We start from the raw sequence: 14,415 nt of genomic DNA on the forward strand, positions 1-14,415 counted from the left end.
CTTGCGGGTCTTCAAGTTAGGGCCAGTTTGATAAGTTAGTATTCGCTATATTACATCCTTAGCTGGGCTTATTTTTGTGTTTGATAACCAATTGAGATTTCATGAGAAGCCCGCTCTAGAAGGCAATATCTGTTGGGTTTTTTAATTTCGGGAAAAAAAAAAATTTCAGCGCCATATCCATTTGAAGGGTTCCGGTCAATTGTGGACCTTCGACTCGCAACAGCTCTTTGAAGGAGTAAGTATGTCGACTGAATGATGTTTAATCCTTGATTTTTTTGGATAAATTGCTTCGGAAAGAACATTTCGCTTTGCTAAGATTTGTCTTCATTAAGTAGTGCAAATTTCTTTGGGATGGTATGGTTGGAATTCACAGATTTTCCCCCGAATTTCACTATTCAGCAGGAAGTAAAATTTGAAGGTACGGTGTGTATTACGAAAATATGAAGAGGATATTTCTGCCATTTTGTTACCCAGCACACCCATTAACCTCATTTATCAAACAGCGGGCTTCGATTTATATGTCAGTGGAAATTTACTACCAAATGCATGGCCCATTAACCTTAACTGCCGCAGAACCAATTACATTTGCTCAAGTTTGCTTAAAGTGCCTTAACCCAACCAATTAATCAAACACGGCCTTAATGGTACTTAGAAAGTCCTACAAAATTGGTCCCCTATTAATTTGCACGTGAAAAAAAAATAATACACTACCTTCATTCTATAAAAGTATGCATAAATATTGGTGGTACAAGTTTTAATAAATATTGAGTGTGTTATTAGTGGAAAAATAATCTCACTTTTATTAATGGAAGAAAAGTTTCAAAAAAAGAAAGTGCACTTTTACTTATGATACGTGCCAAAATGACAAATAGTGCATACTTTTATAGGACGGAATGAGTATTTTATATTATTTGAGCAATATAATCTATAAGCTATTATTTTATTTTCCCTTATATATTATTTTTACAAGCACTGAATATGATTAATTTAGTAAATAATATTTCAACACATTTTAAATAAATAAAAAATAGACTAAATTTTGGGACATTTAAAATAGAAACAATAGGGCCATTCGGCCCTATTGAGCATACAAAATCAAAATTTAGCCTCAAATCTTAAAACATCAAAATTTAGCCATTAATTAGGCGGTATGCCTAATTTGCCCCTTTTCCATCGCACTCCAATGGCTGCCTCTTCCGCCGTGCTGAACTCAAACGGCCTCCGAAGTGAAACCGTCGAGCTGCTCCACTATCCTCCGTCCTTCAATTGCCGTCGCGAAGTTCTAAGCCTGCCGTCGAATGCTCTCACGAAGTGGAGTTTAATCTGCCAGCGCCGCTTTCGCCGCGTCGGAGTGGTGAGATCGTCTGCCACCACGGCGGAGTCGGAGGCTGACTACGCCGCCGGTGAGGAAGGCAAGATTTTGAGAGTCGGTTTTTTCTAATCGATGAGGCGGCGGCGGTGGATTTGATCTTTGCGCCGCCTCCTCCATCGGCATATCTGATCTCCGCTTCCTTCAATTTCAGCCATCGGCAGATCTGATCTGATTTGTATTTGTGCTGCACGTATGACACTTAATGCACTATTAGTGCCATAAGTGCACACTTCCCCCTAGGGTTTAGATATTCCATTTAGGGTTTAGATATTCCATTTGGGTTTAGATGTTCCATTTAGGATTTAGATTATCCATTTAGGGTTTAGATGTTTCATTTAGGGTTTAAATGATGTTGTTGTTTCTGCATTTGTGATGTTTTACTTTTAGATAAAATCATGATGACGTTGATAACTCAGAGCTAGGGGTGAAGAAACACTAATTGATATTTAATCCAGACCCAGAAACTATGAAAATTTGTAGGAGCGATGAAAAATCATTGCTGCAACCATAATCGGACTGAAAAAATATGCCATCACCATAACTCTTGCAATACACATTTTGTTGCTTAATTACAGCTGAACTGAGAAGAAAGATTGATATCCAAATTATACAAAAGTAACTATCAAGAACACGACTAACTGACATTTAATTCCAAAGAATTTGAAAACCTTCGACTCTAGTTGGCTGCTTTCCATTACGGCCTTACCCAGTGAAGGAATTATTGTCGAACAGGTAAGGCCATAAGGGGAAGCAACTGACTTGAGTCGAAGGATTTAAAATTCTTAGGAATTAATTGTGACTTAGGGTGTTTGACCAAACTTATAAGTGCTTTATAAAACAACTTATGTTTATAAGCTTTTGAAGAATGTTTGGTAAAATAAGTTCTTAAATTAAACAACTTACAAGTGGTAAAATTAAGCTACCATAAAAAAAATAAAGAAAAAATCAACATCAACTTATTTTTTCATAATCTTATAAACAACAATTATTTTACAAAAATAATTATAATGTAGTTTATTATTTTCATCACATAACCTTCCAAGTTTATTTTCTCTTCAATTTTTCTATCTAACTATGATACTCTCTCCTTAGCTCAAAAGTATCTTTCTAGCTTATAAGCCCAATTATTCATACATTTTGATAACTTATAAACTCATAAAACATCTTATAAATTATTGGAGTATAAGTTAGCCCGAGTTCGATTTTTGGGGGGAAGGGGGAGCTAATATCAACTCGCACAGTGGTACGCTTCTAGAAAACGTGGAGTTTCACATCACAACCTTACTCGTTTTCTATAGGTGTAGCAATGTGTGAACCAACATCAGAATCTGGAACATGAGCAACCATCTCGAAGAAAATCTGATGCTTTAAGGATTAGCTTCCAAAGAAAGTGTTTGTATCCCCTGTATCAAGGTGCAAAAGAAGCTAAAAATAATCATGTTTGGGGTGAAAGATCACCAACTTAACCTAACCTAATAAAGAATATTCATATACTACAACACAGAGCAAATTCAGAGGAGGATAAAGAAAAAGTTTCGACTTATGTTCCTGCACCAAAATCTCAAACTCCTTGACAAAATCTAGGGCATAGCCTACACGCAGAATTAAATACAGCTTTTGTTAGGATTTTTCATAACATTATTAGGATTAGGAATGAATCAGTCAAAAAATGTGAAGCTAATGTATGAATATGCAGCCAGCCAAGAGATAGAGAATTAGAAGATAAGAAATAAGAGAAGACAATTAATCCAGAAAGGGAAATAAAAAAGTAATGAGAAACTGAGCAGGTGCGGTATAACACTAACCTTGACGAGTTGTTAGCCATAGATCCCTCTTCAAATCGATTGATTGCATGCGTAATTCCTTCTTCTGGTTCTGCAAAAATAGAGTTGCCCCAGTTTTGGGCCTAAAAGAATTTAGCCCCAAGACTGCTAAGGCCCGGTTTGTTTGGTCCAATTTTATTGAATTGAGTACTAAAACTTAAATCTGAGAAAATATCTGATGTCTGATGATAACGACTTCTCCACAATCTCAACTCTCAATTAGCAAAGGGTAAATAGTGAGGTGTTTTTTGGGGGATGAAGAAGACAGTAGCCCAATAATGTATAATTCTTTCGCTTTTTAATTTTTGAGGCTAAAATAAGGAAGTTGTTAGTATTTAATTTGAAGCTATATGGGTAAAGCATTACACTAATTAATATTTTTATTATTTTAAAATATAAAGGGTTACAGTGAAAAATTCGGGGCTATGAAAGAATCACTCGACTAAAAAAAATTATACTTTATACAATACGCATTCTTTTCAGTCAGATTAAGGCCCTTGTCCATTGTCTTAAATAGAACGCAAAATATTGCATGCGGATTATAAATTATATTACACTATTTATAATAGGTAAATATAAAATCATCACTTGGTCCAATGGCAACAGCGGGCCGTTATCCTTATTCCATGAGGTAGGCGGTTCAAAACCTGCATTTTTTGCGATTTTTTACTCTCTTTTTTTTAAATCTTTTTGTCCTTTTTTTTTTATTTTTTTTTATTTTTTGCATTTTTGCGATTTTATTCTCTCTTTTTTTGCGATTTTTTACTTTTTCTTTTTTTTCTTTTTTGCATTTTTGCGATTTTATTCTCTCTTTTTTGCGATTTTTTACTTTTTCTTTTCTTTTTGTTCTTTTTTTTTCTTTTTTGCATTTTTGCGATTTATTCTTTTTTTGGTTTATACATTTTTTTTCTTTTCCTGTTTATTTAGTTTTTTTTTTATTTTAGTTTTTTTCTTTTTTTCATTTATATATATATATATATATATATATATATATATATATATATATATATGAAAAAATATTAATGAACAAGACGTATATCTAACGAACAAGATGTATATACTGATGAAAAATAAAATTAAAAAAATTGGTAATGAATAAGACATATATACTGATGAACAAGGCAGTATATATTGATGAAAAATAAAATTAAAAAAATTGGTAATGAATAAGACATATATACTGATGAACAATGCAATATATACTGATGAATAACAAACTTTAAAAAATTATGTTCCCTCCAGGATTCGAACCCAAAAAAAATCACCCTCCAGATACAATATCAACCATAGGATCAATAAAATAAACGCACCAGATCGTGTCCTAAATCTCACTAAAATTAGGGGGTCTCATTGGAGCGGCCCCCCCCTATATATATATATATATATATATATATATATATATATATATACTCCCTCCGTCCCTAAAATAACTTCCTCTTTTTCCATTTTTGGAAACCTACCCCACCACTAATAATACTTTATTTATTCTTACTTTTCACTTTTCACTTTTCACCACTCCCAATACTAATTATAACACTTTTCACAACTTCCAATAATAATTATATCACTTTTTCTTCATTATCAATACACTTTACAACTTTTTATTAAAACCCGTGCCGTCCCCAAAGAGGAAGCCATTTCAGGGACGGAGGGAGTATTTCTTTTCATTATTTAATTTTTTTTCTTTTTATTATTGGTTCGAAACCTACATTTTTTAGCGATTTTTTACTCTTTTTTTTAATCTTTTTGTCCTTTTTTTTTTCTTTTTTTTTGCGATTTTTTACTTTTTTTTCTTTTTGTTCTTTTTTTTTCTTTTTTGCATTTTTGCGATTTATTCTTTTTTTGTTTCTACGTTTTTTTTTTCTTTTCCTGTTTCTTTAGTTTTTTTGGATTTTATTTTTTTTCTTTTTTTCATTTATATATATATATATTTCTTTTCATTATTTAATTTTTTTTCTTTTTATTATTTCTTTTTACTACTTTTCTTTTGCGTTTTTTTAATTTTTACTGTTTTTCTTTTGAATTTTTTTTATATATTTCTCAATTTTTTACTACTTTTTTGTATATATCTTTTAGAAACAATAGGGCCGAATGGCCCTATTCAACATACAACATCAAATTTTGTCCACCATTTGAAAAAACATAAATTTTAGCCATTTTTTGTATGTCATGACTATTCTACCCTTCTCTCTCTTTCCTCTCTCTTTCTCATCTCCCTCTCTCTCTCTCTCCAGCGGCTGCGCTATCTCCTCTCTCCTTCTCATCTCCCTCTCTCTTTCTCCAGCGGCTACGCGGTAGCGGCGCCGAGCAGAAGTCACCGGAGTAGATCTGATCGCAGCTGATCTGATCGCAGCGGCGGTGCAAAGCAGATCTGATCGCAGCTGATCTGATCGCAACGGCGGAGCTGATCTGATCGCAGCGGCGCCGAGCAGAAGTCAGCGGCAGAATTCGTCGGAGTAGAGGATGAGGCGGCGGCGGTGGAGGAGATCCGATCCTCTGAAACGCGTGGAGGAGGGATTGGTCAGGTGGCGGATGATGAGGCGGCGGCGGCGACAGATCAGATCAGATCTGATCTGATCTGTGCTGCACGTATGACACTTATGGCACTATTAGTCCCATAAGTGCCATAAGTGCACACTTCCCCCCTAGGGTTTAGATGTTCCATTTAGGGTTTAGATGTTCCATTTAGGGTTTAAATGATGTTGTTGTTTCTGTATTTGTGCTGCACGTATGTCACTTATGGCACTATTAGTGCCATAAGTGCCCAAATGACCATTTTACTTTGTTTTATTTTGAATTTTCGTTGGCACTTATGGCACTAATAGTGCCATAAGTGCCAAAATGACTATTTTACTTGGTTTTATTTTGGATTTCCGATGGCACTTATGGCACTATTAGTGCCATAAGTGCCTAACCCGACCCGGCACGCGACCCGCGTGCCTGATCCTACCCAGTCCGCCTCATTAAGGGCAAAAACGTCCAAATCAATAAAAATGGCCAAAATTTGTGTTTTTTCAATGTGTGGCCATAAATTGTGTTTTATGCTTCATTTTGGCTACTTCAAAATTTTACTCTATCTTTTAATTTTTGTTTTTTTATTATCTATTCTTTTTTACTGTTTTTATGTTTATCTATTTATTTATGAGTTATTTCAAAATAAATATTTTAAAAATATTATATTTGTTATGCTTATTGTTCTAATGAAAAGTAATTATTACTATGAAGAAACGTAATGTTTTTGAAACATTACATTTCTTCACAACAATGTTTATTTTTATTCATACGAACTTTTACTTTTATTTATTTGCTTAAGTAATAATCTTTGTAAATAAAAGTAATTATTGATGATAAGAAAAATAATGCTATTTTCACTTGCTTGTACTTTTATCTTTAACTATTTGGCCAAGTATTTATTGTCGTAATAAAAAGTAATTATTATTACAATGAAATGTAACATTTCTAGATTATTACATTTGTTCACAATAATTGTTACTATTTTTATTAATGAGAATTTGTACTTTTAGTTATTTAATCAAATAATTATTATTGTAAGAAAAAGTAATCATTGATATGTATAAAAGTAATACTATTAATTTTTACTCGTTAGAACTTATTATTTTGTATATTTGGTCAAGTAATCATTGTGGTAATAAAAAAGTAACTATTGATGTGATGAAAAATAATGTTTCAAAATGTATGCTTATGTTAATATAAGTAGTTAACATCAATATTCTGAAAAAATGTAATGTTTTTTTCAAAAACATTATCTTTCTTTATAATAATAATAATTACTCCCTTCGTCCACAAAAAAGAGTCGTATTTGCCCTATTTTTTTATGTGACAATACATAGTAGTAGCATTTGTGATAAAATAAATAAATTAAGTATCAAGGCTCATAAAAAAATAAGTTTTGTAGCACCTTTTGACCTAAAGTATTTAAGTACAAGTCAATAAAGTGAATGATAGTGACATATTATTTATTTTTATTTAAAAATAAGCAAATAAAACCAAAATCTGATTCTCTCTCTATTCACGTTAAAATGAGGCGTTATTTTATGTGGTTAAATTTGATTCTATTATCCAACTGAGGCGTTAAAATTAGGCGTGATTTTTTAAATTTTATGTGAGTTATTATATGGGTTTATGACGTGATTTTATGTGGGTATTAAAACCATATCTTATGGTTGTTGGGTGCATTTATACCAACTCAAAGTCATGCACGACTTGTTAAGGAAACAACCTTAAATTCACGAAATTAAATGCTCCGCACACGGTTGCTGGTGGGTAGTTAATGAAGGATACCAACCAAATGTTCATTCATCAGACATTTGAACAAGAAAGAAGAAGAAAATTTATCTCAATACACATACACGACTCGTACACTGCTGCTCATAATTTCAAAAAAAATTCATCTAAAGGCTTATATTACATAAGGTATGTGAAATAATTTTTTTTTAAATTTCGACTGTACACGGTTAGTGTTCTTGAGTACACGGTTGTACATGGTTTGATTTTTAGTGATTTTTTGTTGTTTATTTCGATAATTATGTTATATATATATGACTTATTACATGTTTTGGACTAAAAAACGGCCTCAAAAAACACTCTGTACGTAAATTACCTTATTTTTGAACCCTTAGTGTTCTGCCGTACACGGTTAGGGTTTCCCCGTACACGGTTGTACACGGAGGTCGATTTTGCTGTACACGGTTGGGTTGAATATGATTTTGATGTTATTTTTAGCATGTTTGTATATTCAGTTCATGTATTGGGGTACACGGTTTCCTGTTTGTGTATTTAAATGTTGAATTTTTGTCATTTTGAAGCAGATGTCGTTTCAAGCAATCGTTATACGGCACAGTGGTCAATCGAAATTAACCGAGTATGAAGGCGGCGATGAGGTTGTCGTGTATGTGTCTAAGGAAGAGCTTTGTCATGCGAAGTTGATGCAAGAGGTGCACGATCAATTAAACGAGGATGAACGATCCACTTATATGCTTTTCTACATATCGACCACGGACGAAGGGCGAAAAATAAAAGTGGCTTTGAAGGCCGATTCAGATTTGAACCGGCTGATTTTCGAGCAGAAGAAATATCCTGTTGTTTACGTGATCGAGAAGGGCAAACAATCTGCGGCTCCGGTTCTTCAAAATCAGGAGCGGGTATATTATGAGGGACAGCGTTCGACTGTGTTTCCTATCGAGACGGACGTTGGAAGAAGTAGGGACGATTCATCGTCGCAGGAGGAGGAAGACGAGTCTGAGTCTTCGGATGAGGAAGAAGAGACGATACTACGCAGAGAGATATTGGATTCAGTGTTGACTGTACAGGAAGCGTGGAGACAGACAGGGCTTCAGAATTTCACATCGGATGATCAGCCCGATGTCGAGCCACGTGATTGGGGGATTCCAGTCCTCGATTTTGACGATGCGCCGGTATTAGGTTGAGAGGATTCTAACGTATTGGAAAACGGGATATTATCAGTGGAGGCTCTATTCCGGTCGAATGATGATTTGGCGATCGCTGTTGGCATGTACCATATGGAGAATCACGTGGAGTACGCCGTGGATCATTCCAGTACGACCCGTTTGTGGTTTGTTTGCAAGCATGGCAACGATTGTCTGTTCATGCTGCGAGCTGTTCAGAGTGCATCGATCTGGAGAGTGATCAAGGTGGTGATGGATCATACCTGCCACACGGATTTGAATCGCACTGCCCCGAGACATATTCCGGCGAGGGTTGTTGGAAGATATTTTGCATGGAAATTGGTAGGCAAGGGGGTCGTTTTGAAGCCGAAGGAGATGATTTCAGAGATGCAGCGCTTATTCGGTATTGAGATCAATTACAGCTTCGCTCTCCGTGCAAAAAAACATCGCGATTGAGATGACGTATGGTGATTTTGGGAACTCGTATCAGATGTTCCCATCATATTTGTATATGCTGAGAATGAGTAATCCCGGCACATTATACGACCTTGAGATGAAGGATGATGGCAAGTTCCATCATATGTTTGTTGCACTTGGACAGAGCGTGGCTGCCTTTGAGAAGGGTTACTTGAGGCCGGTCATCATCGTAGACGGGACCCATCTGAAGGGAAGAAACGGCGGCATTTTGTTCGTCGCTGTTACAAAGGATGAGAACGAAGCAATATTTTCTCTCGCAGTTGGGCTTGGTCCTATCGAGAACGACGAGCCTTGGACTTGGTTCTTCCACTGACTGTGGACTTGCTTTGGTCAGCCAGATGATCTCTTGATTGTGTCTAATCAGCACAAGAGCATCAGAAATGTTGTGGAGTGTGTCTACCCGAACGTCCCTCACGGGTTGTGCTATTACCATTTGCAGAAGAATCTCGCGCATTATGGGTTGCATGTAGCTGCAGTCTTCAAAGCAACGACATATTCCTATCGATCAGACGATTTTCAAAGGAATTTTTCCGCGCTTCAAATACTGAAAGTCAACGCGCACACACGCCTCGACACTATTGGTGTGGAGAGATGGGCCAGGTCCAAGTGCCCTGTACGACGCACGAGCTTCACGACGTCGAATGCTATCGAGACGATGAACAGTAGACTGTTGTGGGCACGACAACTCCTCCCGATTGCTTCATTGATCGAATCCTATCGAGCCATTATGGAGAAATGGTTCGATAGACAACGCCTCTCGGCTGCATCGAGGTCACATGAGTTGACTGAGGTAGTAGAGGGAAAGTTACATGTGCTGTCGAAGCGGGTCGGCAATTGGATGTTCGAGGGACGACGACGCACATGTTTAGTGTTGAAGATGATCATGCATTCTACATTGTCGATCTCGAGAATCGAACTTGTAGTTGTGCTCAGTTCAACTTGGATGACATTCCGTGTCGTCATGCTTGTGCCGCTATTAGGTACCTCATTTATTACAAATTTTGCATATTGTATTAATTTTTTGTAAATTTATGTTTTTATCTTTGCATTTTATTAGGCGTGCAGGATTGCAAGTCACGGATTTTATTGGAAGATATTTCAAACAATCCGTGTTGTTGGCCACATATATGGAGCGTATTGTTCCCGTTCCACATCCTACGTATTGGAATGTGCCCGATGAGATATCAGCCTATGTTGTGAAACCCCCGGATATCACGGTCCATGCGGGACGACCGAAGTTGAGTAGAGCTCGTTCAATAGTTGAGGGTCCTCCTAAGTCTCGACCTCAAGTATGCTCACGTTGCAAGGGTGGAGGTCACAATGCCCGGAGATGCACAGTGCAATTACTTGCATTGGACTTGAACGTGCCGGTGGAGGGTGTCGAGCAACCCGATGCACGAAGGCGTCGAAAGAAGAAATGTGGTATTTGTAGGAGTGGAACACACACTAGGAATGCATGTCCTCGACGTCCATGTGAATAAATTTGGGCTTGTATGTTGTTTGTTGGTTGATTTTGATCTTGAAAATGAATTTGGTTGTTTGATTGTTGTTTGGACATTGAATTTGTTGTTGCTACATGTTGATTTGGCTTTAAAATTCGAAAAACAGGTGTTTCTGTCCTCTGTACACGGTTAGACCCTAATCGTGTATTGATTGGGACCAACCGTGTACGCAACCATGTACCGATGAACTCGCAGCCGTGAACGGTGACACGGTTCAGTGTTTGGCCGTGTGCGGTGCACGGTTTCGAGTTCTTCCGTGCACGGTTGCGTACACGATTTCGAGAAACTGTACACGGTTAGGGTCTAACCGTGTACAAAGGCCATTCAGCCCTTGTTCACCCCAAAAACACCAACAAGGGATAAAATCAAGTGTGTTTTTAACAAACCAACAACCATGCCAAACACAAAAACAACAAACCAACAAACATAACAACGATTGCTTCAACTAACAGTCATCAAAGTCACAACAAATTATATGTACTAGTCACTAATCACGAACGCCAAATAATAGGGGGAGGATCCGCACACAACTCCCATATCCTAACAGCTATAATCTCTCGATACTTTTGTACCTGTGCCCTAGTCTGCAGCTGCTCCCGTCTTGGTGTGCCACCAAGCAAACGATCCAGATAAGCACATGCAAACACACCACAACTTATACTATCTTCTTGGACGAATTGCTTACTGTGTGGCTCCATGACGAACCGCATCTCCGTATCTGGAGCGTGCACAAACCTACTGGGATTCTATGCATAATAACCCACCGTGTGCAACAATCTAGGCATCAGGCGAGTGATTGGCTTCATTGCATTTAGTCGACGCTGTCGTGAACCTTCCACATGTGACAGTGAGTCATACACTCTCACCCCCCATCTGGAGATAGATATAACCACAGTACACCAATGACTCTTATCGACATTGCAAATAGCAAAAATCTGCAACACAATATGACAAATATTTAGAAACGTTACGTATTTCAGTTAGAAAATTCCAAAATATGTTTATATTATACTTACCTCACTCGCTTCCAACCAAGGCCATGCATAGTCTGAATCAGTTCTATGAAACATGGAGATCAGCTTTCCGAGCACCACCCACTCCTCGTATGCATGTCGCTCCCGTATGTCGTTCCAATCTGGCGAATTTGGATGCAACGAAGCGAACTCTCTGACGAGGGTCTCTCCTACAATCACAAAAAAAAATCATGATTAATTTATAGGTAGTTTTATATACATAAACACAAATTATTCTACCAAAAACTTACATAAAATTCTAGAAAAGCTATCGGCGTTCTAGCCCGTGTCACCCTGCAGTGAGCTTCGTCTGCCCCCGAGCTATCCACTCCTGGTTGATTCTGATCCGTCGGACAACCTTCAGATTCCAGAGGTCTAAGATCTGCTTCAAAAAAAATCATGATTAATTATCGACAACGCTAATCTTAAGAAAAACAATAATAACAAATTATTATACCTCCCCGTCGAACTCCTCGCGAGGATCCATAATCCGGTGGAATAGCTCCTGGGACATCACATGGCCCGTCTCCAGCACTGTAACAAAAGTACCCGGCGGCGCTGTTATAAACTCCTTGAAGCCCCGCTTCTTCGCCTTCATCACCCCCTTACCATACGGCAACCCCAGGTCAATCACATACGGACTCTGCACTGCAGCAGACGGCCTAAGCAAGCGGCACTACTAGAAAAACGCTCATAGATAACGGATTTTTTCCGTTATCTATGAGCAAAAAAACCATTGTGTATAGTGGTGTTGTCTATGATACGTATCATAGACAACGGTTAAAAACCGTTATGTATAGTAGCATAGATAACGGTACGATGCACTCATACATAACAGTACGCATCCGTTATCTATAAAGGTTATACATAACGGTTTTCACCGTTATGTATTATGATTTTACCGTTATGTATTAGAATTTTTTTTTAATCATAGTTAACAGTTTTTTTTGCACTTTTTATAACGGTTTTAACCGTTATCTTTGATAGAAATACATAACAATTTTTTGCACTTTTTATAACGGTTTTAACCGTTATCTTTGATAGAAAATACATAAGGATTTTTTGCACTTTTTATAACAGTTTTTTGCACTTTTTATAACAAGAATATATTTTTTTAATTTTCCTTTTATTTATCTCAAAAATTAAATTAATAGTTCTAAAATAACAAAATGGCATTGACATAGATAACATATAATATATAACATTCAAAATATTATAATCACACAATATTCATACATTATCATCTAAAATCTTCATACATAATGTTTTGAGCCCAACTCAAAAAAAAAAAAAAAGGGGATTTTCACCGAATTTCTATTCATGGTGTAACACCACTGTAATCTCAAAGGAGCCACAACACCACCTAACTCACCACACCACCATCTCAAAGGAACTTCACATGAACTTAAGCTCATCAAAATCTTTGGTGATATGGAGCAGCAGAAGAGGAGGTTTTTCATTGTTGTTGTCCCTCAAGAATAAGTGCTTCCCTGTCCTGCGCAGTACACCCGAAGCATGCAACGCTGCTTTCTCCAAGCTGCAAAAATTGCAAAGCACCCGGGATCTGCAACAAGATCATCATCAAGCCCCATAAATAACTAAAAAGGACAAGAAACTATGCCAAAGAAAAGGAAATTATTCGAGTATACATAGAAGCAGTAGGCGATCTTATGCAAAAAAGCCAAATGATATATCAAATAATCAAAGTGAAAGTCATGTGATCGTTATTAGAATTTCTCATAAGCAAAAGATAATCTAAACATGTGAAGAAATCCAAGAACTAGGCTGTGAGAAATGACCCATTTCGAATAAACCATGTCAACATAGTAGGAATTACTTTAGTTTTATCAGTAGCAGCAAACGTAAGCTAAGTTTTGAGCAAAAATTCATACCTGCGTCTTTAATTTTGAGTGTAAGTTAACCAATTTCTATTGAGTGGCTGCCGGAAACTGCTGAATTACAGTCCATTCTCTACTCACAACGATCTCTACGAATTTGAGAAACCAACTGATTTTAAAATAACACATGACACCTACAATAGCACATTCAAACCAACTGATTTGAGAGTTTGGAAATCTTACAATTGTTCAACAACAGCTATGGGCAGGCAAAATTAGAGAAGAAGATGGGGAAAATAAGTAAAAGGGTTTTAAGAGAAACCTCTACAAGTGAACAAGTTTATTTCTAAAACAAGTTTACTCTTTACCTAGGTAGGAGAAATGCTTCCCGAGTGCACCAAAACAGAACCACAGTTGCTCCCCTTCTTAATGCCACTGATTACCTGCAAAAAACAATTGAAAATAGGCAATTTTAAGCAACTGATATAGATCAACATATATATCAAAGCTAAGCAAAGAACAACACTCACCATCCTCTTCGAATTAGCCGCACTGTAACTTATCTAATCTTTAACATAGAGAAAGACCAAACGCAAACTTAGAAAGGAACACACGGTGAAGTTAAGGATTGCAGAGATGAAGTTAAGCTAATCTTTTGTCCAACTCTTCTACTACTACTTACAGCTCCTGCCCATAGGTAAGATTGTTGAGATTTTCAGGAACTAGCCCACTTAATGAATTCCTGTCGAGTCGCCTGTGCAAACAAATGATCCCTCTTTTGAGGTCTGAAGAAAGTAAAGGGACCTCAAGATAATGAAAAGAAAAAGGGTTATGTTTATGTTACTTACACAACCTCTAGCAGAGCTTGTAACTCTTCAACAACTTTTATGTTTGGAACAGCTATCTGTCAAACAGTGAAACACTAAAATAAACACTAAACTGCTGTCTACTGTTATTAAAAAGG

At 36.7% G+C, this 14,415-nt stretch overlaps 1 protein-coding gene and 1 long non-coding RNA gene across 2 annotated transcripts; one reads left to right on the top strand and one right to left on the bottom strand.

Annotated features, from left to right (window-relative positions):
* Window positions 1-9,078: 9,078 nt before the first annotated feature.
* On the top strand, window positions 9,079-10,801 carry LOC131004625 (uncharacterized). The gene is made up of 4 exons (XM_057931359.1): window positions 9,079-9,357; window positions 9,433-10,078; window positions 10,164-10,520; window positions 10,707-10,801. The coding sequence occupies exons 1-4, from the start codon at window positions 9,079-9,081 to the stop codon at window positions 10,799-10,801; spliced, it is 1,377 nt and encodes a 458-aa protein (XP_057787342.1).
* Window positions 10,802-12,805: 2,004 nt separating this feature from the next.
* LOC131007137 (uncharacterized) lies at window positions 12,806-13,966 on the bottom strand. Its single transcript, XR_009095926.1, has 3 exons — window positions 13,820-13,966; window positions 13,506-13,645; window positions 12,806-13,177 (listed from the first exon to the last, which is right to left on the bottom strand). It is a non-coding gene; the product is annotated as an uncharacterized LOC131007137 (long non-coding RNA).
* Between the last annotated feature and the right edge of the window lie 449 nt (window positions 13,967-14,415).

This window comes from Salvia miltiorrhiza, chromosome 1, assembly GCF_028751815.1.
Source record: "Salvia miltiorrhiza cultivar Shanhuang (shh) chromosome 1, IMPLAD_Smil_shh, whole genome shotgun sequence".
Classification (NCBI taxonomy): Eukaryota; Viridiplantae; Streptophyta; class Magnoliopsida; order Lamiales; family Lamiaceae; genus Salvia; species Salvia miltiorrhiza.